General features: G+C 43.3%; 1 protein-coding gene across 1 annotated transcript in view; it reads right to left on the bottom strand.

Moving 5' to 3' along the window:
- LOC106601099 (myoferlin) overlaps nucleotides 1-26,446 on the bottom strand; it is a 67,974-nt gene that overhangs the window by 34,112 nt on the left and 7,416 nt on the right. The window contains exons 4-24 of the mRNA XM_014193023.2: nucleotides 20,908-21,016; nucleotides 20,093-20,189; nucleotides 18,335-18,501; nucleotides 17,672-17,800; nucleotides 16,940-17,002; nucleotides 12,170-12,220; nucleotides 11,758-11,788; nucleotides 11,519-11,634; nucleotides 8,217-8,343; nucleotides 7,705-7,808; nucleotides 7,517-7,585; nucleotides 7,370-7,413; nucleotides 7,094-7,176; nucleotides 6,833-6,871; nucleotides 5,687-5,811; nucleotides 4,768-4,881; nucleotides 4,125-4,302; nucleotides 3,017-3,141; nucleotides 2,803-2,912; nucleotides 750-942; nucleotides 314-469 (exon numbers count right to left, since the gene is read on the bottom strand). Coding sequence (XP_014048498.2) covers nucleotides 314-469; nucleotides 750-942; nucleotides 2,803-2,912; nucleotides 3,017-3,141; nucleotides 4,125-4,302; nucleotides 4,768-4,881; nucleotides 5,687-5,811; nucleotides 6,833-6,871; nucleotides 7,094-7,176; nucleotides 7,370-7,413; nucleotides 7,517-7,585; nucleotides 7,705-7,808; nucleotides 8,217-8,343; nucleotides 11,519-11,634; nucleotides 11,758-11,788; nucleotides 12,170-12,220; nucleotides 16,940-17,002; nucleotides 17,672-17,800; nucleotides 18,335-18,501; nucleotides 20,093-20,189; nucleotides 20,908-21,016 — 2,230 coding nt within the window. The remainder of the gene's footprint in view (nucleotides 1-313; nucleotides 470-749; nucleotides 943-2,802; nucleotides 2,913-3,016; nucleotides 3,142-4,124; nucleotides 4,303-4,767; nucleotides 4,882-5,686; nucleotides 5,812-6,832; nucleotides 6,872-7,093; nucleotides 7,177-7,369; nucleotides 7,414-7,516; nucleotides 7,586-7,704; nucleotides 7,809-8,216; nucleotides 8,344-11,518; nucleotides 11,635-11,757; nucleotides 11,789-12,169; nucleotides 12,221-16,939; nucleotides 17,003-17,671; nucleotides 17,801-18,334; nucleotides 18,502-20,092; nucleotides 20,190-20,907; nucleotides 21,017-26,446) is intronic.

Raw genomic sequence — 26,446 nt, 5'->3', positions numbered from 1 at the left:
AGCCTGGATGCAGCCCTTAGCCATGGTATATTGGCCATATACCACACCCCCTCGGGCCTTATGCTTAATTATACCACTACTACTACTACTACTACTACTACTTAAACAAGTACTACTACTATTAGCACTAATATTACTAATACTAGTGATAATAGTAGTAGCATGATCAGTAGTCTCTGTTCTCCATCATAATACCTGCATTAAGATAGTATGGGTACTGCCGTAGAATTTCCCTACCATTATCATACTGCTACACTTACTACTACTACTACTACTATTATCACTAGTATCCGTCTGTTCTCCATCCTAGTACCTGCATGAAGATGGTCTGGGTCCTGCCACAGTATTTCCCACAGGCCTGCTCACTGTAGGTGGAGTAGAGGATCTGATTGGCTGGGAGACGGGCGTACGCCACCCTCCTCTCTCCACGCAGCATCCAGATCACCACGTCAGGCATACTGTTCTGGGGCTGAGGGAAGAGCAAAAGACAGCTATGAAAGAGAGATTATTAAGAGATGGGGAGAGAGAGAGTTTTCCGTTGACAGTAGTAGAGAGAGAGAGAGACAGGCAATTCAATTCAGAGGCTGGTACGTGTGCTCAGGGTTCAAATTGAGTGGGCTTGGCACTCCCATAACAAGTCATGGCACCCTCAAAATAAGGGCACGCACTTACTTTAAGGACATCCCAATAATCAATGTGCTATTGAACCCTGAATGTCGTGAGAATGTCAATGTCTTGTTGCTCCTAACCTCCTCTGCAAGCTGTTTCAGTCTCTCCAGCCAGTCCTCGATGTCTGTCAGAGTGGCTATAACGTCGGTGGCCTCCTCCTTCAAGCGTTTGGCCATCTCTCTGATGTTGGCCACCGTCGAATCACGCAGCTTCTTAATCTGGACGTCCAGCGCCGTCAGGTTGGGCCTGCCCTCAAGCTCTGGTACCTGAAAACTATCAGAAGCTAGCATGAGGCTACAGAAACTATACTGAAGCTATCAAACGCTTTAAAGCTATAAGAACCTATATGACGCTATAAGAACCTAGCATTAAGCAATAAAAACCTAGCATAAAGCTATCAGAAGCTAGTGTTCAACTATCAAAACGTATCATGAAGCTATCAGAACCTAGCATGAAACTATTACAACCTCACATTAAAAACCTCTTCAGCGTCTCATCCCGTCAGCGGGATCAAAATCCAGCGATAAATCATATCGCCATTAGCATAACAAAATTTAATAATTTGAAATGTTTTTTTTTCTTCGTTTTATAGATACACCTCTCCAGAATCGACCCACGTCGTCCGATTTCAAAAAGGTTTTACAGGAAAAGCAAATCATTAGATTATGTTAGAGGAGTCCATCGTAAAAAGCAGCAACATAGCCATTTTCCGACCAACCACTTGCATCACAAATAACCAAAAAACAGCTAAATGCAGCACTAACCTTTTACAAACTTCATCAGATGACACACCTAGGACATCATGTTACACAATGCATGCATTCTTTTGTTCAATAAAGTTCATATTTATATATGAAAACAGCATTTTACATCGGCGTCTGACATTGAGTAACTATTTTCCCGTCAAAAGCATCCGATGAAACAGTGCTACATTTTACTGAATTACTATTCGAAAACATGTTTAAAATGTAATATTGTCATTCTAAGATTTATAGATGAATATCTCTTGAAAGCACCTGTCATACCAGATTTAAAAATAACTTTACTGGGTAATCACACTTAGCGATAAAAGGGGATGCGATACTCAGAAAATGACCTAGTAAATACAGCTCGGCGCCATCTTGGAACAATCGCATATCACATCTTATGTTGTATAATATTGTCAATAATCCCTTACCTTTAGTTGTCTTCATCAGAAAGCACTTCCAGGAATCCCAGGTCCACAACAGATGCATTTTCGGTCGAAAAAGTCCATCCTTTATGTTCCATTAGCATGCTGTTGTTAGCGCGTCTCAAGGCAGTATCCAAAAGCTCTGCCGGCCGCGGGACAGCCGTGTCGGAAAAAAGCTATTTTTTCCCATTTAGGTTCGTTCAAACATGTCAAACGTTGTATAACATAAATCTTCAGGGCCTGTTTCAACAAGAGAGCCAATAAGATTCGAGGGGGACGATTTCAATGTGTTTCAAAACGTTTCCAAAGGTGGGGGTAGACAGGGCCGCCGGCGTCATAATGGTGATGGCCCTCCCGCTGTGACCAATTTCCAACGGTCTCATTGACTGAGTTTCGACAGTAGAAGGCTCAAAACACTTTGTAAAGACTGGCGACATCTTGTGGAAGCAATAGGAAGTGCTCAAATAACGATAGTTCACGGTGTGAATAATAGGCAACGACGTGAAGTTGAGTCCACAATTCAGAATTCCACTTCCTGTTTCAATCGGTCTCGGGGTTTTGACTGCCATATGAGTTCTGTTATACTCACAGACACCATTCAAACAGTTTTAGAAACTTTAGGGTGTTTTCTATCCACAGGTATTAATTATATGCATATCCTAGCTTCTGAGTCTGATTAGTAGGCCGTTGAAAATGGGCACAAATTTTTTCCAAAATGCGCTGTGGCGCCCCCTATCCTAGGGTAACGTCAACTAACGAATGTGAAGCTAGGGTGAAGCTATCATAACCAAGCACAAAGCTACCAGAACCTAGCATGAAATTATCACAACCAAGCATTAAGTTATCAGAACATATCATGAAGCGATCTGAATCTAGCATGAAGCTAGGATATGTCAGAAGGAAGCTAACAGAACCTAGCAAGAAACTATCATAAGCTAAGATACAATCGATGAATGTCTTACTTGCTCAGATCCTCAATCATGTGGTTGATGAGTTTGAGCCAGATCTCAGCCAAGCGCGCCTCTGAGGCTTTGGCAAGGATGGCTGTTCTCAAAGAAGTGAGGTTGGATTCCTGGAAGAAATGACAACAAAATAATAAGTTGCAACAACTGAGAATTATCCCATGATTGGTTGATTGATTATTTGATTGGTCGATTTGTTGAAAGTGTTTCTCACCAGTCTATCTGCGATGTAGAGGATGATGTTGACTGAATCCAATCGGTGGCTAATGTCTTCCCAGAAGGATGTGAGGATGACAACAGGTTTGGTGTCAGCCCAGGGCAGGTAATAGTAGTGGTTACCTACAGGAGAAACAGAACTGAGTCATATTCAGTTCAAGCTGCAGAGTGGTATATACCTGTAGAACTTGACAATTTAGTCCTGCTGTATGGGGATGTTTCTACTGCATTGGGAGCAGCAATGCAGTTTTGATAGGCATGAATGGTGCCCTCGGAAAGTATTCAGACCCCTTTACTTTTTCCACATTTTGATAGGTTACAGCCTAACTCTAACATTGATTAAATTGTTTTTTCCCCTCATCAATCTACACACAATACCCCATAATGACATAGCAAAAACAGGTTTCTGAATGTCCTTGAGTGCCCCAGCCAGAGCCCGACTTGAACCCGATCGAACATCTCTGAAGAGACCTGAAAATAGCTGTGCAGCAACACTCCCCATCCAACCTGACAGAGCTTGAGAGGATCTGCAGAGAAAAATGGGAGAAACTCCCCAAATACAGCTAAGCCAACCTTGTAGCTTCATACCGAAGAAGACACAAGGCTGTAATCGCTGACAAAGGTGCTTCAACAAAGTACTGAGTAAAAGGTCTGAATACTTATGTAAAAGTGATATTTCCATTTTTAATTTTTAATAAATTAGCAAACATTTCTAAAAACCTGTTTTCACTTTGTCATTATGGGGTACTGTTTGTAGATTGCTGAGGAATTTGCTTTATTTCATCCATTTTAGAATAAGGCTGTAACGTAACAAAATGTGGAAAAAGTCAAAGGGTTTCAATACCTTCCGAAGGCACTGTATGTATTCCTTTTTTGATATGCATGACTGTGTATAGTTCGTCTGCCTTGTGCCTTTAGAATTGATAGATAAACAAACACATGCTCTCGAAGCATGGGAGCTACAAAAAAGCTTTATTTTGTAAACATTCAGATATCAGGTCTAATCAAGGTCTAATGTGTTGGCACTGGGCTGGAACAATAGCTAGCACACCAGGAGGGTACCCATCAGGTTGAAGAACACTGGTGTATAGTCTAGGTTTTCTCACCGTCAAATACAGCACAGCTGTATTGGGTTGTGGATGCCAGCGGCATGCAGGTGGAGTCCAGCTTGTTGCCGTAGTTGCCGATGCTGACCTCGAACTGGATTGGCTCACCGGGCTCCTGGAGCATGCAGGAGCTGTGGAACACAGCACACAGCGAGAACTTCCTCCTCCGCTGGTACTTCTGAAAGCACAAACAAGAGGTCAGGGGTGCTTAATTACATTGTACATTCATTAAAGGTGTGTTACTGTGGGACTAAAACAAAATTGGATTTGGAAACACTGGTCTACACACAAGAAATCTGGATGGAGGGTAAACTTTTCCCTTCTAGCTATCTCTATCCATTTCTCATCAGTTCTTCTCTATGTTTTGCAAGTTTTGTACCAGGGTTGGGGTCAATTCAAATTGAAGGAAGTCAATTCCGGAAGTAATTTGAATTACTTTTGAAGTAAATAGCTTCCACCTTACAGTTTATTGAGAAGTCATGGAAAATATATGCCCTTTTTTAAATGATTGATCTGGAATTTCAAATTACTTCTTGAATTGACTGCCTTCAATTGGAATTGACACCAACCCTGTTCCAGAGCTTAATTAATACATGAAGCAACAATATCTCAGCTATGACAGGGTCCCACCCTCTCTGTGTACCTGGGCCACCAGGATGTCATCACTGGAGATGTTGTCCAGCTTCCTGTCAGCTTTGCCCTCCAGCTGAGTGGAGAGCTCGATGAGGACTCTGCCCCTGTAGGCCACCCCTTCACCCTGGTAGACAGACAGAGACAGACAAGACAGACAAGACAGACAAGACAGACAGACAGACAGACAGACAGACAGACAGACAGACAGACAGACAGACAGACAGACAGACAGACAGACAGACAGACAGACAGACAGACAGACAGACAGACAGACAGACAGACAGACAGACAGACAGACAGACAGACAGACAGACAGACGAAACAACACAGTGATACTGTAATCGTGTTGCTACACAAGATGTTCCTATCAACACAGGAAATTACTTGAGAAAAAAAAAAGTCAATGTCAATGTGAAGGAAAAATTCAGCTTAATGACAATTGTGTTAGACAACTGTAGTGTGTGCTTTAAAGCTATTATCCAAGTTGAACTAGAACCGGACAATCTGGATTTGAGGAAGGGGAGTATGAAACGTGGCAATCCCACGTGTTATACATTGAAGAGGGGGGGATACCTGTATGTTTTATAGAATAGATAAGCTTGCCAAGAAACTTATCAGAAAAGAGAATACTGATGTTCCTTGCCTATATAAGCTAAAATGTATTTTGTCTAAGCGAGACCAATGCTGGCTGCGTCCAGAAAAGGTCTCCCCTGCACAGGTCACTATTGAATAAACCCTGGGTGAATGCTTCATAATTTTCTTGACTACAAGAGCTAATTTTCTACAACAATTTACATTCTGAACCTGAACTATTGCATGTTCCTGTGAGAGAGGTGTGCATGTTAGATATGCAAATATTTACAATAAGAAATAACAAAACATCCTGCCAGAGCTGAAGCACTTGTCCTCAACCCCAGGGATGGTCTTACCTTGCCAAAGTTGAGTTCCTCGTACGGGTCTGGTAGGCCAGTGAACTCCCTGGGACTGCCGTACAGGTTTAGGTAGCAAGGCCCAAACGCTGGGAGGAAACCCACCCCTGCCTCCCCACTGCTCACTGAAATAAAAGGCAGGTTCTCTTTGTGAAATGGTTTGCTACAGATATTTTGAATTAATGTAATATTTACTCCAGTCCATTGCCAAGTACAGTGTAATTAGCCTGGCGACCAGACTCTGAGCGATAGTGTTAACAAAACAAATCAAATGTTATTGGTCGTGTATACATATTTTGCAGAAGTTATCGAAGTAGTGAAATGCTTATGTTTCAAGCTCCAACAGTACAGTAATAACTAACAATACAAAACAATACAGACAAATACAAAACAATTTAAAGAAAGAAATGTAGAAATATCAGAATGAGTCTGGAATAGAAATATACTGTATATAGTGTATGTATGTATATAATGGTGTGTATAGACGCTATGGACAGTATATGAATAGACGTGTGTACAGCAGTAGTTATACAGGATGAGCTTCGACTAGAATACAGTATATACATATGAAGTGGGTAAAACAGTGTTTAAGTGACCAGTGTTCAATGACTATGTACATACAGTAGGCCAGCAGACTCTAAAGTGCAGGCTAGAGTACAGGGTGGTAGCCGGCTAGTAACAGTGACTAAGTACAGGGCAGGCTACTGGCCGGAGGCCGACTAGGGGTGACTATTTAACAATCTGATGGTCTGGAGATGGAAGCTGTTTTTCTGTTATTTCCCCACCTTTTTTTTTTACATGGTAATACAACGTGGTCTGGTGCCTCTGCTACATCTGTAGTCAAACTTTAGTATTTACAAATGCTGTCCCTGTTTGACAAAAGCAATCAAAAGAAAAAGTTTTATTGTCACACACCAGAGAGGTGCAGTGAAGTGTGTTGTTTTATAGGGTCAGCCATTGTAGTAAGGCACCCCTGGAGCAAATTAGGATTACGTGCCTTGCTCAATGGCACATAGACAGATGTTTTCACCCGGTCAGCTCAGGTATTCAACAAGGGACCTTTCGGTTACTGGCCCAAGACTCTAACCGCTAGGCTACCTGCCACCCTATAGGGAGGCCTCATACAAAAAGATGATGGTTCTTTACCTTCAGATGACAGATTGGTGCAATTTTCTGCAGGTGTATCTGTTTGAAGGGACAGATGCAATGTGGATGAGACAGGGAACACACACACACACACACACACACACACACACACACACACACACACACACACACACACACACACACACACACACACACACACACACACACACACACACACACACACACACACACACACACACACACACACACACATACACACAAAGAGTGAGAGAGAGAGAGTGAGAAAGAGCAATACCATACCTTCAACCTCACCACCAGATGAGGCTATTTTGGTCAGATTTAGAAATGTGGTTCCTATCACATCATTCCTGGTCAGACGATCCCTGTGTGAAAAGATCAATACGCTGTTAATAAACGTTCATACGAGATCCATGTCTTCAAACTCAAAGTAGCAGCATTTGAAGGTGAAGGTATACGTGAATGTGTATAGTGTAATACACAGTAAACCGTTATAACAATTGTTTGAAAATCCAAACATACATATCTGTCTTCCAGGGAGGATAACCAAAGTCTTACCAGTCAAATACAGTCAACTTGATGCTTTCACACATGGATGGGAACTAAAGAGGGAAATGAGAGCATGTTGTGTTTGTTTGGCTTCCATTCATATCATCCAATTGTGTTGTGGTGTACTACATGTAATACGAGAGAGCTAGTTCATACCTTGACCTGAAGGTTGATCAGCTGGTTCCACTCAGGATTGGCATTTTTCTCGATAATTTTGGTGCACAGCTGAAACCAAAACAATGTCATCATTAAGCAACATCAAACCAAACATCTGAAAATATTTGCCTAATGACTTGCGTTTTGTCTTTCTCTTGCATTCTAGGAGTTCTGAGTGTTAGCTTTACCTTCTTGCCAGCGAAGCTGACCTCCAGAAATGGATCAACTAAGTTTTTCTTATCGCCTTCCCCTCCAAATACTTGTTTCACAGTCTGTACAAATGCATCATCCACTGTAAGATGGAATGAATGGATATTAACATACACCAACATAAAAAAATAACAGATGTTCAATCAACGTTTTGAAAGAATAGGCCCACTGATAACAATGTTGGATTACTTGAAATTAATTTCCAAATTCAAAAATAACCCTTAATCACTTGGTGTTTGCAGATACGTGCAATCAATATGGTGTTGGCTGTTCACACTAACTTCTGCCATATTGCTTACATGTTTCCTTTACCTAGAAAAATGCATACCCAATGGGGTAGGGGGTAAGGGGCAAGTGATAGGTGGAAGAAACAAGAGGTTTAGGGATAAAGAAAGGGGCAAGGGGTTGTTTTTGGACTGGACTAAATGATACTTTGCTGCTGATGGAGGAAGAAGGGTGGAGGATGGAGAAAGAAGGAATATACACGTACTCTGAGGCAAGTCCTCTGCACGGTACACCTTCAGGTTGAGAGTGACCAATCTGAGTGTTACCCCAGCCGGCACCAACAGATTACTCTCTATGTCATCTTGCTCCTCGTTCCGCTCTCTCTTCTCAATCTGAACACACAGGAGAGGAGAGGAGAGGAGAGGAGAGGAGAGGAGAGGAGAGGAGAGGAGAGGAGAGGAGAGGGTAGAGGAGAGCCTTGATGAAAAATGGTGTGTTCTATGTAGTTGTATAACATATTGATATTGTATGCACATTCTACTAAACTCAGCAAAAAAAGAAATGTCCCTTTTTCAGGACTCTTGTCTTTCAAAGATAATTCATAAAAATCCAAATAACTTCACAGATATTCATTGTAAAGGGTTTAAACACTGTTCCCCATGATTGTTCAATGAATCATAAACAATTAACAACATGCACCTGTGGAACAGTCGTTAAGACACTAACAGCTTACAGACGGTAGGCAATTAAAGTCACCGTTATGAAAACTTAGGACACTAAAGAGGCCTTTCTACTGACTCTGGAAAACACCAAAAGAAAGATGCCTGGGGTCCCTGCTCATCTGCGTGAACGTGCCTTAGGCATGCTGCAAGGAGGCATGAGGACTGCAGATGTGGCCAGGGCAATAAATTGCAATGTCCATACTGTGAGACGCCTAAGACAGCGCTACAGGGAGACAGCGGTACAGGGAGACAGCTGATCGTCCTCGCAGTGGCAGACCACGTGTAACAACACCTGCACAGGATCGGTACATCCGAACATCACACCTGCGGGACAGGTACAGGATGGCAACAACAACTGCCCGAGTTACACCAGGAACGCACAATTCCTCCATCATTGCTCAGACTGTCCGCAATAGGCTGGACTGAGGGCTTGTAGGCCTGTTGTAAGGCAGGTCCTCACCTGACATCACCGGCAACAATGTCGCCAATGGGCACAAACCCACCGTCGCTAGACCAGACAGGACTGGCAAAAAGTGTTCTTCACTGACGAGTCGCAGTTTTGTCTCACCAGGGGTGATGGTCGGATTCGCGTTTATCGTCGAAGGACTAAGCATTACACCGAGGCCTGTACTCTGGAGCGGGATTGATTTGAAGGTGGAGGGTCCATCATGGTCTGGGGCGGTGTGTCACAGCATCATCGGACTGAGCTTGTTGTCATTGCAGGCAATCTCAATGCTGTCCGTTACAGCGAAGACATCCTCCTCCCTCACGTGGTACCCTTCCCGCAGGCTCATCCTGACATGACCCTCCAGCATGACAATGCCACCAGCCATACTGTTCGTTCTGTGCGTGATTTCCTGCAAGACAGGAATGTCAGTGTTCTGCCATGGCCAGCAAAGAGCCCGGATCTCAATCCCATTGAGCACCTCTGGGACCTGTTGGATTGGAGGGTGAGGGCTAGGGCCATTCCCCCCAGAAATGTCCGGGAACTTGCAGGTGTCTTAGTGGAAAACTGGGGTAACATCTCACAGCAAGAACTGGCAAATCTGGTGCAGTTCATGAGGAGGAGATGCACTGCAGTACTTAATGCAGCTGGTGGCCACACCAGATACTGACTGTTACATTTGTTCAGGAACACATTATTCCATTTCTGTTAGTCACATGTCTGTGGAACTTGTTCAGTTTATGTCTCAGTTGTTGAATCTTGTTATGTTCATACAAATATGTACACATGTTAAAACCTCTTGAGGATACCCTAGGATAGGGGGCGCCACAGCGCATTTTGAAAAAAAATCGTTCCCATTTTCAACGGCCTACTAATCAAACTCAGAAGCTAGGGCATGCATATACTTATTATATATGGATAGAAAACACCCTAAAGTTTCTAAAACTGTTTGAATGGTGTCTGTGAGTATAACAGAACTCAAATGGCAGTCAAAACCCCGAGACCGATTGAAACAGGAAGTGGAATTCAGAATTGTGGACTCGACTTCTCATCTTTCTCTATAAATCACACCGTTAACCATGGTTCAGTGAGCACTTCCTATTGCTTCCACTAGATGTCGCCAGTCTTTTCACAGTGGTTTGAGCCTTATACAGTCGAAACTCAGTGAATGAGACTCTTTTGAAATTGGTCACAGGGGATGGGCCATCACCATTATGACGCCGGCGGCCATGTCTACCCCCACCTTTGGAATGGGTTTGAAAGACAATTAAATCATCCCCCTCGAATCTTATTGGCTCTCTTGGTGTTACAGGCCCTGAAGATTAATGTTTTACAACGTTTGACATGTTTGAACGAACCTACAGGCGGGAGAATCTCATTTTATCCGGAACTTCAGCCCTGCGCTTGGAGAGAGCCATAGGACGCGCTACCAACATACGGCTAATGGAACGTGAAGTATGGACTTTTTGACCGAAAATACATCTGTTGTGGACCTGGGATGCTTTCTGATGAAGACAACTAAAGGTAGGCGATTATTGACAATATTATACAAGATGAGATGTGACATGCGATTGTTTCCAAGATGGCGCCGAGCTCTGTATATTAGCTCATTTTCTGAGTATCGCATCTCCTTTTATCGCAAAGTGTGATTACCCAGTAAAGTTAATTTAAAATCTGGTATGACAGGTGTTCTCAAGAGATATTCATCTATAAATGTTAGATTGACAATATAAATTAAAAAATTCGTTATTGGCTAGTAATTTAGGGAAATGTAGCATTGTTTACCGGGACGCATTTGAGGGGAAATTATTTAGTCAACGTCAGACAGAGATGTAAAATGCTGTTTTTATATATAAATATGACCTTTATTGAACAAAAGAATGCATGCATTGTATAACATGATGTCCTAGGGGTGCCATCTGATGAAGTTTGTAAAAGGTTAGTGCTGCATTTAGCTGTTTTTTGATTATATGTGATGCAAGTGGTTGGTCGGAAAATGGCTATGAAGCTGCTTTTTACGATGGACTCATCTAACATAATCTAATGATTTGCTTTTCCTGTAAAACCTTTTTGAAATCGGATGACGTGGGTCGATTCAGGAGAGGTGTATCTATAAAAAAAAGATATATATATTAATTTTTTTTTTTTTTAATTATGATTTTTTTTTTAATGCTAATTGGCGATATGATTTTTCGCTGGATTTTGATCCCGCTGACGGGATCAGACGCTGGAGAGGCTAAGTTTGCTGAAAATAAACACAGTTGACAGTGAGAGGACGTTTCTTTTTTTGCTGAGTTTATAAACTATATAATCAATATTACATTAAGTACAATGGTAGAGAATGTAGAGAAAGACAGGTGAGGTGTGAGGTGACATAGCATAGTGAAACAGCAGTCGTACCGGTGGCTCGTCTCCTGTCCCCACGATGACCAGGCTGACCTTCAGGTAACCTTTGGCCCCCGAGCTAGAGTCACCAGGGTCACTCAGGAGAAGCCACTTCCTCATTATGGCGTGGGCTGTTGACCATAAGAATATACACATTCCAGACACAGACACACACAAAGGATGTCTTTGAAGATAATTGAAGATCAATATAATACTTTGTTTCCTGTATCACTCTTCTGTAAAGAGGAACTTACCAGGTTCGTCATATATGTACCCAACATCCAACTGTTCAAATCAAAATAAAGTCCGGTTACAGATACATCACACAACTGATTTTAACCAGATTTCAACCATTTTACTTTAATTTCAATAAAAATGCATGTTTGTTGACAACTCAATTAAATATCAAACAAATATGGATATTGAGGTTATTGCCTGGAAGGATGATTACAGATTCAATACAGTATAAATACAGCGTGGTAGTGTGCATTGTAGCCATACCATATTTGAACAAAGGATTCCTGTGATTTATCCAATGTTTTCTGTCATTGTTATGAAAGGCTAACATAATAGATGGGATGTAATTGATGTATTGCTCTGTAAATAACTAAATGAAATGCACTTTTTGCAAATTAGGATGTAAGGATATTTAAATGTCTATGTCACCTTGAACTCCCCCATTAGACTGTCTGCTCTGAGGGAGAAGGAATCATAGACCTAGAGAGAGAGAGAGAGAGAGAGAGAGAGAGAGAGAGAGAGAGAGAGAGAGAGAGAGAGAGAGAGAGAGAGAGAGAGAGAGAGAGATGTTGAAACAAATACAGCCCTTAGTCCTAAACTGCTTCATAGTTTACCACAATCAAGGAGTTTTAAAATGATTGATTTACACTGAGTGTTCAAAACATTACGAACACCTGCTCTTTCCATGACATCAAATCAAAATCAAATCCAATGTATTTATAAAGTCCTTTTTACATCAGCAGATGTCACAAAGTGCTTATACAGAAACGCAGCCTAAAACGCCAAACAGCAAGCAATGCAGATGTAGAAGCACGGTGGCCAGGAATAACTCCCTAGAAAAGGCAGGAACCTAGGAAAAAACCTAGAGAGGAACCAGGCACTGAGTGGTAGCCAGCCCTCTTCTGGCTATGTCAGGTGGAGATTATAATAGTACATGGCCATTAAGGTCAGATTGTTCTTCAAGATGTTCAAACGTTCATAGATGACCAGCAGGGTCAAATAATAATCACACTGGCTGTAGAGGGTGCAACAGGTCAGCACCTCAGGAGTAAATGTCAGTTGGCTTTTCATAGCCGAGCATTCAAAGGTGGACACACACACACACACACACACACACACACACACACACACACACACACACACACACACACACACACACACACACACACACACACACACACACACACACACACACACACTGTGGCCCTGTCCAACAATACCCCCAGACAGGGCCAACCAGGCAGGATATAACCCCCACAAAGCACAGCCCACACACCACTAGAGGGATATCAACACACCACCAACTTACTACCCTGAGACAAGGTTAAGTATAGCCCACAAAATTCTCCTCCACCACACGAGCCCGAGGGGGCGCAAGACCAGCAAGAGGAGGATCACTTCAGTGACTCAACCCACTCAAGTCAAGTATAGCTAAGGCTACGGCTGATTTCAAGGTTTCACTGCTAACCTACAAAGCATTACATGGACTTGCTCCTACCTATCTCTCCGATTTGGTCCTGCCATACATACCTACACGTACACTACGGTCACAAGACGCGGACCTCCTTATTGTCCCTAGAATTTCTAAACAAACAGCTGGAGGCAGGGCTTTCCCCTATAGACCTCAATTTTTATGGAAAGGTCTGCCTATCCATGTGAGAGACCCAGACTTGGTCTCGATCTTTAAGTCCGTATTAATTGGAAGCCAGTGTAGAGAGGCTAGCACTGGACTAATATGATCAAATTTTTGGGATCTAGTCAAGATTCTAGCAGCCGAATTTAGCACTAACCAAACATTATTTAGTGCTTTATCTAGGTAGCCAGAGAGTAGAGCACTGCAGTAGATTAATCTAGAAGTGACAAAAGCACGGATTAGCGTTTCTGCATAATTTTTGGACAAAACGTTTCTGAGCTGCCCTTGAAATATTCTTGATATGTTCGTCAAAGGAGAGTTCAGGGTCCTGAGTAACGCTAAGGTCCTTCACAGTTTTATTTGAGACGACTGTACAACCATCAAGATTAATTGTCAGATCAAACAGCAGATCTCTTTGTTTCTTTGGACCTAGAACTAGCATCTCTGTTTAGTCCGAGTTAAAATTAAAACATTTGCCGCCATCCACTTCCTTATGTCTGAAACACAGGCTTCCAGGGTAGGCAATTTTGGGGCTTCACCATGTTTCATCGAAATATGTGTCGTCCGCATAGCAGTGAAAGTTGACATTGTGTTTCCGAATAACATCACCAAGAGGTAGAATATATAGTGAAAACAATAGTGGTCCTAAAACGGAACCTTGAGGAACACCAAAACTTACAATTGATTTGTCAGAGGACAAACCATCCACAGAGACAAACTGATATCTTTCCAACAGATAAGATCTAAACCAGGCAAGAACTTGTCCGTGTAAACCAATTAGGGTTTCAATCACTCCAAAAGAATGTGGTGATCAATGGTGTCAAAAGCGGCACTAAGGTCTATGAGCATGAGGACAGATGCAGAGCCTTGGTCTGACGCAATTAAAAGGTAATTTACCACCTTCACGAGTGCAGTCTCAGTACTATGATGGGGTATAAAACCAGGCTGGAGCGTTTCTTATATATGTACATTATTTGTCTTTAGGAAGACAGTGAGTTGCTGCCTTTCAGTAGTTTAGTTGGAATAGGGTCCTTGGTTGGGATCTATGCAGATTATTTGTTGCGATTGCAAGTGTAATAAGATGGTGGTCCGATAGTCCAGGATTATGATGAAAAACATTTAGATCCACAATATTTATTCCACGGGACAAAACTAGATCCAGGGTATGACGGTGGCAATGCGTAGGTCAGGGACATGTTGGACAAAATCCACTGAGTCGATGATGGCTCCGAAAGCCTTTTGGACTTTCCATGCGAATATTGAAGTCAAGAAAACTTTTAATATTATCTGCCATGACTACAAGGACCGATAGGAATTCAGGGAACTCAGTGAGGAATGATGTATACGCCACAGGGGGCCTGTAAACAGTAGCTATACAACGTGATTGAGTGGGCTGCATAGATTTCATGACTAGAGGCTCAAAAGAAGAAAGTGCAGTCATTTTTTTTATAAATTGAAATTTGCTGTTGTAAATGTTAGCAACACCTTCGCCTTTGCTGGATGCGCAGGGGATATGGTTACTAGTTTAACCAGGAGGAGTGGCCTCATCTAACACAATAAATTCATCAGGCTTGAGCCATGTTTCAGTCAGGCCAATCACATCAAGGTTATGATCAGTGATTTCCTACACTTAAATTGCCCTTGTCTAACGATTGCGTCTGAAGCCGAGCTTGAAACTTGGCTATGCTCACCATAAGGCAATGGTTCTCCTGTCTTTTTTCGGCCGGAGGAGGTCCTGCAGATCTATGTCCAAATAAAGTATCCGGGGTGAAAAAGTTCAATTAAAAAAGTTGTGTGAGGACAAAACTAAGACATTGGTAAATTTGTTAAATACAGAGTTTGATTAAATAGTTAAAAGGTTTGGCAGGTAGCCAAGTAGCAACAAAAAGTACAGCCGTACGGAGACAACACGGAAGTGACATAGATTAACATAGACTGACCAGGTGAATCCAGGTTAAAGTTATGATCCCTTTTTTGATGTCACTTGTTAAATCCACTTCAATCAGTGTAGATGAAGTGGGGGAGACAGGTTAAAGGAGGATTTTTAAGCCTTGAGACAATTTAGATGTGGATTGAGGGTGAATGGGAAAGACAAAAGTGCCTTTGAACGGGGTATGAGTGGGTGCCAGGAGCACCGGTTTGTTTCAAGAACTGTAACACTGTTTGGATTTTTCACTCTCAACAGTTTCCTGTATGTATCAAGAATAGTCCACCACCCAAAGGACATCCAGCCATCTTAATACAACTGTGGGAAGCTTTGGAGTCAACATGGGCCAGCATCCCTGTGGAACGCTTTCGACACCTAGAGTCCATGCCCCAACGAATTGAGGCTGTTCTGATGGCAAAAGAGGGTGCAACTCAATATTAGGAAGGTGTTCTTAATGTTTTGTAGACTCAGTGTATATCATTCTATTTAAACCATACTCTGGATAACCTCCCAACGGTCAGATACACACCATATAGGTCAAGTGGAGGATCTTGGAGCAGATAACGTGTGAATATATGTGTGTGTGTGTGTGTGTGTGTGTGTGTGTGTGTGTGTGTGTGTGTGTGTGTGTGTGTGTGTGTGTGTGTGTGTGTGTGTGTGTGTGTGTGTGTGTGTGTGTGTGTGAATGTGTGTGTGTGTGTGTGTGTGTGTGTGAATGTGTGTGTGTGCCAGAGGAAGCTGGTGGGAGGAGCTATAGGAGGACGGGCTCATTCTAAAGACTGGAATGGAATTACTGCAACAGTATCAAACACATCAACCATATGGAAACCACATGTTTGACCAGACCACACCTTGGTCCATGACCAGGGCCTTTTCCTGCACTGGGAAGTCCGGTCAAACCTAGTCAACAACTGAGGGTTGGCCCTACCAGGAAGGGGGTTCAGCACAACCTTGGTACACGACCAGGGGCTGGGCCTTCCTTACACTACCTTCTCACCCCTTCCATTCCCTTTGGCTCATTTCGCCTCTGTGCTAAATGCACCATCTGACACTCAATGTGCTTCACTCTAGAGCATGTCTACAGCAAGTACTTCAACCAGGTTGAGTAGGTGATAAAGCTTATTCACCGAAGTGCAACTTGGTCAGTTCAACAGTAGCGACCTCGTTGTCAGAAAGTCTTTCTCACTCTTGTATACTGGCAGGGGGGCCAGCACAACCTTGGCTTATGGCTTGGGGCTGATCCTGCTGGGGGGCCAGCTACCAACCACAATCACCGACCAGGGTCTGGCCTCCCCATCGCCTCCAGGCTTCCTGCACAATGGTGGGCCAGCACAACCCCTTCCTGCATGTTCATCAGATCCATGCTCACACAACCTTGGCTTATGGCCAGGGGTTGGCACTGCCAGCAGGCTCAGCACAACCTCAGTCCATGACTGGGGGCTGATCCTGCTGGGAGGACAGCTACCAACCCCGATCCCCAATCGGGGTCTAGCCTCCCTGTCCACCATCCACGCCAAAACTCCCTTACCATACTCCAACTACTACCCCTTCCGACATGTTCGTCAGATGGAGAGAAGCCAAACTCGTGAACACACTGTATATAGACTATACCCAGTCTAAGAGGGAGTGTTGTACTTACCCGAATACTGATACAGTCATCTAAAAGCTCTGAAGGCAGCATGTTGACATTGAAGAAGAACATCTGTGGAGAGGGTTTATAAATATGTTGATATATACAGTATTTTCATGGTTTATTTATGTACATAGTAAAGAGTTAGGCATAACCATGACCATTTTCCATAGCTTTCTATACTCTTGATTTTGAAGGAAATTCATACAGACATACTTTAGCAATTGTATAGTAATTGACTAGAAAAGGTTGAGAATGCATGTGAGAGGTCAAGGGGGATAGATAATGTATCTAACGGAGGATTACGCTTTAGATTTACTCAAACATATCACTGTTGCAGAGAGAGAAGAAGATCCGAATGAAACACTGAAGCAGGAGAAGGATTGAGAGAGGGATCAGCAGGACAAGATAAAAGAGGAGCAGGAGTCAAATAGACAATCAATCAATCAATCAAATGTATTTATAAAGCCCTTCTTACATCAGCTGATGTCACAAAGTGCTGTACAGAAACCCAGCCTAAAACCCCAAACAGCAAGCAATGCAGGTGTAGAAGCACGGTGGCTAGGAAAAACTCCCTAGAAAGACAAGCGTTTAAAGAGGTGAAAAAGACAGTCAATCAAAAGATTAAATATTGAAACAAAGATTCCCTTCAGCGCAATCAGAGAAGTGTAACTTTGCCCTAGTGGTTTTGATTTTGGAGTGTAAGGGCAGTTTAAAAGTATGGAGTTATGAAGAGATTACCTCATCAAAGAAGGGGTTGTTTCCTCGTCTGATCCTGGTTCTGTGGGTCTGTCCGCACACATTCACTTTGACAACTGGTTTAATGTTGTTTCCCGGCAACTGTCGGCCCTCGATAACTCGAACGCGAATCTGGTCATTGAAGACAAGAGTATAAGAGTTTAACTAACACTGAGTGACTTCAACAAACACAAAATTCCTTAATTACGCCTTTTATTTATTTAATTTGTCAATAATACGAGAGGTCAAAGATGCGCTGTTCTACTACAAAATGCATATCTCCTTCCTTTTTTCCTTCCTTCCTTGAGGCAATCACTGATCTGTTAGTGATTGGATTTATGAATGCATAATTATCATATTGCTGTCACCTCTCATGCCTATACAGATTAGTGATTACCTCAAGTAAGATAAAATAGGATGAAGGACGCATTTCATAAGTATTTAAACAGGGCCCCATACTACCATCCAGGGCTGCATCTCAATAGTCCTTTGCTAGTCTTCCCTCCCACTGATCTGAAAGAACTGGAGGTTGAAAGCCACCATCCACCATACTGCTTTCATCTGTCCTGTGGTTTCAGATCAGTGCAAATGAAGGAAAGAGAGATGAGGAGGAGAGGATACTTTAAACTTTTGACATGCACTTCATGTCCTAGCTATGTACTCTACCTGGAAGTCCTGGGGCTTGTTGGCCAGGGCCCGGTGTCTCTTGCGGCTGGTCCGGACAGGCCTCTGGTTGGGGTTACCAGGCTGGCCAGGTGTGGGTGGAACTCCAGGGGTCCCCACCTGACCCCCAAGGGATACCTCCTCCCCATCCTTCCCTTCCTCACCCCCACCTGGGAAGCCAGAACACACACACACACACACACACACACACACACACACACACACACACACACACACACACACACACACACACACACACACACACACACACAATTCAGTCCCATTTAAAACCCTAAACCTAACCCTGACCTGTACCCTAACCTTAACCCGAAAACATTACCTAAACCTAACCATAGCTCCTAACCATAACCCTAAAACGAACCCTAGCTCCTAACCCTAATTCTAACCCTAACACTAATTGTAACCTAAACCCTAAACCCCCTAGAAATAGAATTTGACCTTGTGGGGACCTACAAAATGTCTCCAGTTGGTAAAAACATTTTAGTTTACAATTCTTGTGGGGACTTCTGGTCCAGGTGACTTGTGTTCAGCATATTGTCTGCTGAGAGTACTTGTGTCGTGTGTATATTTAAAAAAAAAATACAAATATACATTAAAAAATTCATACCCTACCATTAGATTAGAGTAAACTAACAGACAACAAAACTTCTACTGCTACTTACAGCTATTTTCCCTCATATCTACAGTACCTGTAGCTAAAGAATTAGACATACAGAAACATTCCTAATTTCCTCAAGTGCTAGATTTTTACCCACAGCGCCAATCCACCATTCAATCTGAACTCCAACCCTCCGATGTCCACAGATTCACCCATCTTTCCCAGTATAATGCCATTTTGCTATTTCCTTTTGCAATACATCCATCCATTTTACTATGATGTCTTATGAGAGTCCTGAACCTCCCTATTTGTAACATTTCTACCAATATTGCCCCAAAAATAAATACTTTACCCAGGAGTTAAATTATATTTCCCATTCACTGATCGTGGTTTTTCAGATCACCTAACAAAAGAGTTTGCAGGTCCATCTATATCCTGATATTATGACATAACACCCATTCCCGGACCTGACTCCAAAAGCGAGCCCCCGATGGAACGTACTACAAAATATGTTCTATTGATTCTGTTTCCTCGTGGCAGAGTCTGCCAAAGGCTGTAAGTGTTGTTTGTCTTTTCAATTTGCATCCTCCATTTCCATAAACAGCGAGCAGCCTTTCACTTGTGTAATGACCACAGACAAGCCAGTACCACTCCAATACTACCAACCAAAGCCTAAAACCACAACATCACACCACCTCACTAGCCTGGTTACCTGGGTTGTATTCATTAGAGACCAAATGGTGAGAAAAAAAAACTCTGAAACAGGTAGGGACTACCTGGACTTGCCCAATAAGAAATGCAAGCTTTTGTTTTCCGTTTTCAAACGCTTCCTGTTGTGTGCCCTAATGAACACAACCCTGGCTACCAGATCTGTCTGTACTTTAGTCAACTGCTCATTACATGACATTGAACGACAGAGGAGTTGGCTAACACACAAACAAATCTGGGAACCAGGCTACCACTGCAATACCAAACCCAAACATACCACTGAGATAGCTGCATACTTTTCCCAAACTGCATGTATAAGAGTTTACTTACATTACTGGCATACCAAAGACATTGGAACTGATCTCATGAGAGGACACCATTTTGCTTAACCAAAACAAAAGATGGCGTGCACATATTTGTTATGTTAAACTGACCTGTGTCCCCATACGACTGGTCTTCATCAGTTTGATTGTTAGGGTTAGGAGTTGTGTTCGCTGGCGGCTCATACCCAATCATCAAATGAATGGTCGCCTAAAAAAAGATGGGATTAAATGTAAACATGCTGCTTCAAGACAATGTCTCAATGTATTGACAACTTTAACTTACATTATTTTACATTGACATGTTATGGTCAATGATCAAGAAGTTTTAACCTAGTTATTATATGCATGGGGTAGTTCTGACTGAGGCCTGAGTCCAGCAACTGTCAACCCAGCACCTTAGCGGTTACGCCAAGAGACCTGAACCTCTTGACGAGGTCCCTAGGTGTTGGGTTAAGGTCGCTACTCCAATCAAATCAAATTGTATTGGTCACATACACATGGTTAGCAGATGTTAATGCGAGAGTAGCGAAATGCTTGTAGTGTAGTGAAATACTCTGCACTAGCCCCTCCCTTCAGGAGAACATCTCCCCAAGCTTCTTTATTCCATGTCCTTCATGTGTACACGCCTTTCCGATGACCTTATGGGCGCCATCCCACTTCTTACACCAATGTAGGGAATTTGTGTGTTAGTTCTGACCAGGACTCGAACCCGGGTCCAGCGATTGTCAATCCAACACATTAGCCGTTAAGCACAAAAGCACCAAACCTCTTGACAATGTCACTACAATAAAGTGTATTATTGGTTACACTTCATTTACTTTTAAGAATAAGCCAATTATAAATGCTTATACATGTTTATAAATCTAGCTCATTCTTGAAGCTGTTAATTCTCAGTGACACAAGTGTGTAGCCATAGAGAAACTCACCCCAGTGTCCTGTTTCTTCTCATTGACCAGGGACAGGTTTTTTGCTGGGAGGGACTTGGTATGACCATGAGCCAGGTCTAGGAGAGAGATCTTAGCTGAGCCAATAAATCTGGAATACAGGTAAAAAGTAATGAGCACCACCTGTATGTCTGTGATATGAATCTTTCTTGTGGAAACGCATACAGTAACATAATAATATCATACCCAGATCACTTAAACAAATGTATGTATTATGCTTGCTGGTCTACTGCATAAAGAGGTGTAGATTTCCTCTTGTTTGTGTACAATGATGTATGTAATTTTATATGTAGGAATATATTCATTTTTGACTAATCACAGGCAGTATCCAGTTCTCATTTGTACTTCTTTCAGAATTGACAAACCTAGCAAATCGTCCTATAGAGCAGTTATATTGGCCACACAGATCTGATGAAAGTCCCTTATGGGGGAACTGAGGACTAACTAGAAAGGTACCAAGGGTTCTTTATTACCCAATTATTAAGAATCATGTTGCATTGCTTAATCTCAGTTATTCCCGTTATGTATACAAAGCCACCACCGTGCCGTGCAGCCACAATTTAAAGAAGTGTGTATATGTCAACATATTGTTGATACCATTGAGGCACTTTGCTTGTACTGGACTAGAGGGACTCAAGAAAAACAAAGTGACAGGATTGTAGCGAGAAGACGACTTTCCTGTAACTGAGTGATCTTAATAAACTGTCACAATGACAAACATCAGCCTAGCATAGCTTATTTTGGCAATCATTAGAGCCTTCCCCGGAGAACACTGGGGGAAAAAAAAGTAATCTGTGCTCTGTAGTTAGGAACAACACTCGTTCCCATAGACGAGGGCAAAGAATCATGAAAGGGAGGACGAGGAAAGACTAACCGCTGGGAGCAATTAGCATCTACCACAGGCATGCCTGTACTCTGGCCTTGTGTGTGTGTGAGAGAGAGAGAGAGAGAGAGAGAGAGAGAGAGAGAGAGAGACTCTCAGCTTCAGAGTAGCCTGCTTTCAATGCCAAGGTGTGATCTCTACCGCTGACCCTGTAGTTCAACTTCATTTCCAGGACCTGTTTTAACGCATGATTGTTTATCTCTCTGTGTGTGATGACAAATGACTTCCACACTGAGGTGACATAGCCAAGAGGGGAGAGGCATGACAACATCCCACCTTCCCCCCATTCTCTTCTCTCCCACCCTCTTCTCTCCTCTCCTCTCTCTCTCTCTATCCCCCCCCTCTCTCTCAATTCACTTAAATTCTCTCTCTCTCTATCCCCCCCTCTCTCTCAATTCACTTAAATTCTCTCTCTCTATCCCCCCCTCTCTCTCAATTCACTTAAATTCTCTGTCTCTCTATCCCCCCCTCTCTCTCAATTCACTTAAATTCTCTCTCTCTCTATCTCTCTCTCTCAATTCACTTAAATTCTCTCTCTCTCTCTCTCTCCCCTCTCTCTCCCCCTCTCTCTCCCCCTCTCTCTAGACATCTAGATTTGAGTTCCTGCTGATAAGTGGTGAAAAGCATGGTGCTAAATAGAGGCGGCGCATTACGTGACTTAAAAATGTCACATTGGAAATGAAACAACAATGAAGCATCAATACAGCTTAGATATGTTTCATCAATATAAAAGCACTAATATGTGAAGTAAAAAGCATTTTGAGACCTGTTTCTCTTGATACAGAGTAGACACATAAGACACCATTTTGAATCTATTGAGTTTGAAGTGATTTGTGCTCATGGTGAAGCAATAGCCTTTTGGAGAGAGAAAACGGTTCCATCATACTGAGAGATAAATCCTCCTCACATAGCACAGCGAGTCTGAACACGGAGGCAGGTACAGGGTGTGGTAGTGGAGCTGTAAGGGGTTGTGCGACTTCAAATCACCCCTCACTTTTCACTTACCAATGTGGTAATCATTGAAGCTCTGCGGTAACACAATGTTCCTCAACACATGTTGGCATGGCAAGAGGAGTTCCTGTAAACGTTATGTGGCCCATTGCAATGGAAAAACTTGAGCTTTTTTATGTAATTGTAGATCAACTAAGTTCTCTTTCAAATACTTGTTTCTGTATCTCACGTATGGGGTAAGCCCTTCGGGACGGGATCACAAGGACACTCCAATCACACAACCTATCGTAAGGCGCCACGTCCCGCCCTCTAGCTCATTATAATTTTCTTCCTTTTTATTTATTTATTTATTTTATTTTTATTTCACCTTTATTTAACCAGGTAGGCAAGTTGAGAACAAGTTCTCATTTACAATTGCGACCTGGCCAAGATAAAGTAAAGCAGTTCGACAACATACAACAACACAGAGTTACACATGGAGTAAAACAAACATACAGTCAATAATACAGTAGAAAAATAAGTCTACATACAATGTGAACAAATGAGGTGAGATAAGGGAGGTAAAGGCAAAAAAGGCCATGGTGGTGAAGTAAATACAATATAGCAAGTAAAACACTGGAATGGTAGATTTGTAGTAGAAGAAAGTGCAAAGTAGAAATAAATAATGGGGTGCAAAGGAGCAAAATAAATTTAAAAAATACAGTAGGGGAAGTGGTAGTTGTTTGGGCTAAATTATAGATGGGCTATGTACAGGTGCAGTGATCTGTGAGCTGCTCTGACAGCTGGTGCTTAAAGCTAGTGAGGGAGATAAGTGTTTCCAGTTTCAGAGATTTTTTGTAGTTCGTTCCAGTCATTGGCAGCAGAGAACTGGAAGGAGAGACGGCCAAAGGAGGAATTGGCTTTGGGGGTGACCAGGGAGATATACCTGCTGGAGCGCGTGCTACAGGTGGGTGCTGCTATGGTGACCAGTGAGCGGAGATAAGGGGGGACTTTACCTAGCAGGGTCTTGTAGATGACCTGGAGCCAGTGGGTTTGGCGACGATTATGAAGCGAAGGCCAGCCAACGAGAGCGTACAGGTCGCAGGAGGATCGGTAGGATGGTCAGTTTTACGAGGGTATGTTTGGCAGCATGAGTGAAGGATGCTTTGTTGCGAAATAGGAAGCCAATTCTAGATTTAACTTTGGATTGGAGATGTTTGATGTGAGTCTGGAAGGAGAGTTTACAGTCTAACCAGACACCTAGGTATTTGTAGTTGCCCCATATTCTAAGTCAGAACCGTCCAGAGTAGTGATGCTGGACAGGCGGGCAGGTGCAGGCAGCGATCGGTTGAAGAGCATGCATTTAGTTTTACTTGTATTTAGGAGCAGTTGGGAGGCCACGGAAGGAGAGTTGTATGGCATTGAAGCTCGTCTGGAGGGTTGTTAACACAGTGTCCAAAGAAGGGCCAGAAGTATACAGAATGGTGTCGTCTGCATAGACTTACGGAGATCACAAGCTCTCTCTACACTCTCCTCAGCATGACTTGTCTCATTGTTTTCCGACTTAATTGTGAACTCGCCACCGAGGACAGGATACTGCTTCTCGTGTAGGGTGTTAAGTACTTTTACCAAAATGAAAAGTTGGGTTGTTCTCAGTCTCCAGTCAAAACTAGCGCCACATGGCTAACTTTTGCCCCACTCGCCCACTTAGCAGTACCTGCTTCGTGCTGCTAATTACCACCACAGTGGAAGGGAGAAAAGACAATTTTGAGATTCGGTCCATTTCAAAAAAAGATTGCTGTCCGAGTACAGTATAAATGCAATACACTGCAGTAAAACTGCAGTTAAGAGTGCAGTATAACTGCAGTATGTTGCAAATACATGCGTCCAAAATAACACCGTTTTTTTTACTACAGTCATTTTGCAGTGTAAATGCAGTTACAGTGCAGTATAACTTAACTGCAGTACACTACAGTTATTCTGCAATTACTGTGTCTGAAATACCACAGTCAACTGCAGTTACTGCACTTTTACTGTAGTTTCAAAATGGCAATCTTTTTTAAAAGGGGTTAGCCCACGGTGCAAGGCAAAGCTAACCTAGCTAGCTCACCGAAGACTTACATCACACTCTTTTCCTTCAGCTAGCAGTGTGCTAGCAATAGCTAGGCTATTAGGCACAGGGTGAATGCTAGCTAGCTAACACCAGGACAAGCTTCACAGCTAAATGTCGGCCGGTGTAACCGTTGTGAAATGGCTAGCTAGTTAGTGGGGTGCGCGCTAACAGCGTTTCAATCGGTGACGTCACTCCTCTGAGACCTTGAAGTAGTTGTTTCCCTTGCTCTGCAAGGGCCGCGGCTTTTGTGGAGCGATGGGTAATGATGCTTCGAGGGTGGCTGTTGTCGATGTGTGCAGAGGGTCCCTGGTTCGAGCCCAGGTAGGGGCGAGGAGAGGGACGGAAGCTACACTGTTACACCAGCACACGCTTAGAGATAGCTCATTCCACTAGCTCTTTCTACTCTGTTAGCCCACGCTGCAAGGTAAAGCTAACCAGCTAGCTCATCAAAAACGAATGCTATCCGCAGCTAGCAGTGTGTTAGCAAAAGCTAGGCTAATAGCCCACGGGGTGAACACTAGCTAGCTAATGTCAGGACTTGCTACACAGCTAAGCATCGGCCAGTACACGCATAGCCTTGAACCCTCCACTATTCGGAGCTATGGATACTACTACCCCTTCACAGTGTGTACCCAGCTGGTCTCCTGTTCCCCAACCGGCTCACCCATGCCTGTGTGGGTCCATGATGTCAGTGAAGGACACACATCCTATCTGTATTGCCTGCTTGGGACTGGAGCATGCTCAGGCGGCTCTTGCTAACCCAGAGTCCTGCGAGCATTGCAAGGAGTTGCCGGAGTCCAGCCTCAGATGGAGGGTGTGCAGAGCAGCCCCCCCTCGAGGCTCCTCTTCCTCCCAGCCTTCGGACGAAGAGGCAACGAAACAACCCCGAGCTGGGCCAAGGTTATGGGCGGTCTCCCCCCAGATATCCACTCTCTGTTTGACGAGCTAGCAGCAGGGAAAGGAGGTATAGGGGTTTACGAGGAGGAGGACAACAGTATTGTGTGACTCTTCTGCAATGAGGATGAGGAAGGTGAGGAAGACCCCAAGGCTCAGGCCTCAAGGCCTTCAGCACCCTGAGTGGAGGGCCCTCCTCTCCCAGCCTGGAGTACAGGCTAATCCATTTGTGCGAAAACGGCAAAATAGACTGGTTCGATGGGAATAGATTCTCATCCCGTACCGTCCCTAGGAAACAGCATGTCCCCATGATCCCAGCATGCTTGGTGGAGGCTAAACACAACTGGGACAAACCCCTTTCCGGTAAGGTCCCACCGAGGGACTTCACTGCCATGGACATGCAAGGTATGGAGGAGCAGTGGAACAATCTCACCAACCACCTCCACCCCGAACGCTGTGCCTCCCTCACCGACAGGTCTCTCCCTGGCATGATGAAACATTTATTTTCATCCATTCTCCAGCGCCCCGTCTTGGACCAACAGATCCTCAACAGCTATTTGAAAAAGTTCACATTTCTTATGCTTACACACAAAGTGCCGTCTTGCTTTGTTTGTCGAGGCGATTGGTTCACTAAAGTCAATTTGCAGGATTTTCACAAAAGCATTCTGCCAGCACATAGGAGATTTCTCAAGTTTGTCTGT

The sequence above is a fragment of the Salmo salar genome, chromosome ssa03 (genome assembly GCF_905237065.1).
Source record: "Salmo salar chromosome ssa03, Ssal_v3.1, whole genome shotgun sequence".
In the NCBI taxonomy this organism is placed as follows: domain Eukaryota; kingdom Metazoa; phylum Chordata; class Actinopteri; order Salmoniformes; family Salmonidae; genus Salmo; species Salmo salar.
This window is presented reverse-complemented; position numbering and strand designations above follow the sequence as displayed.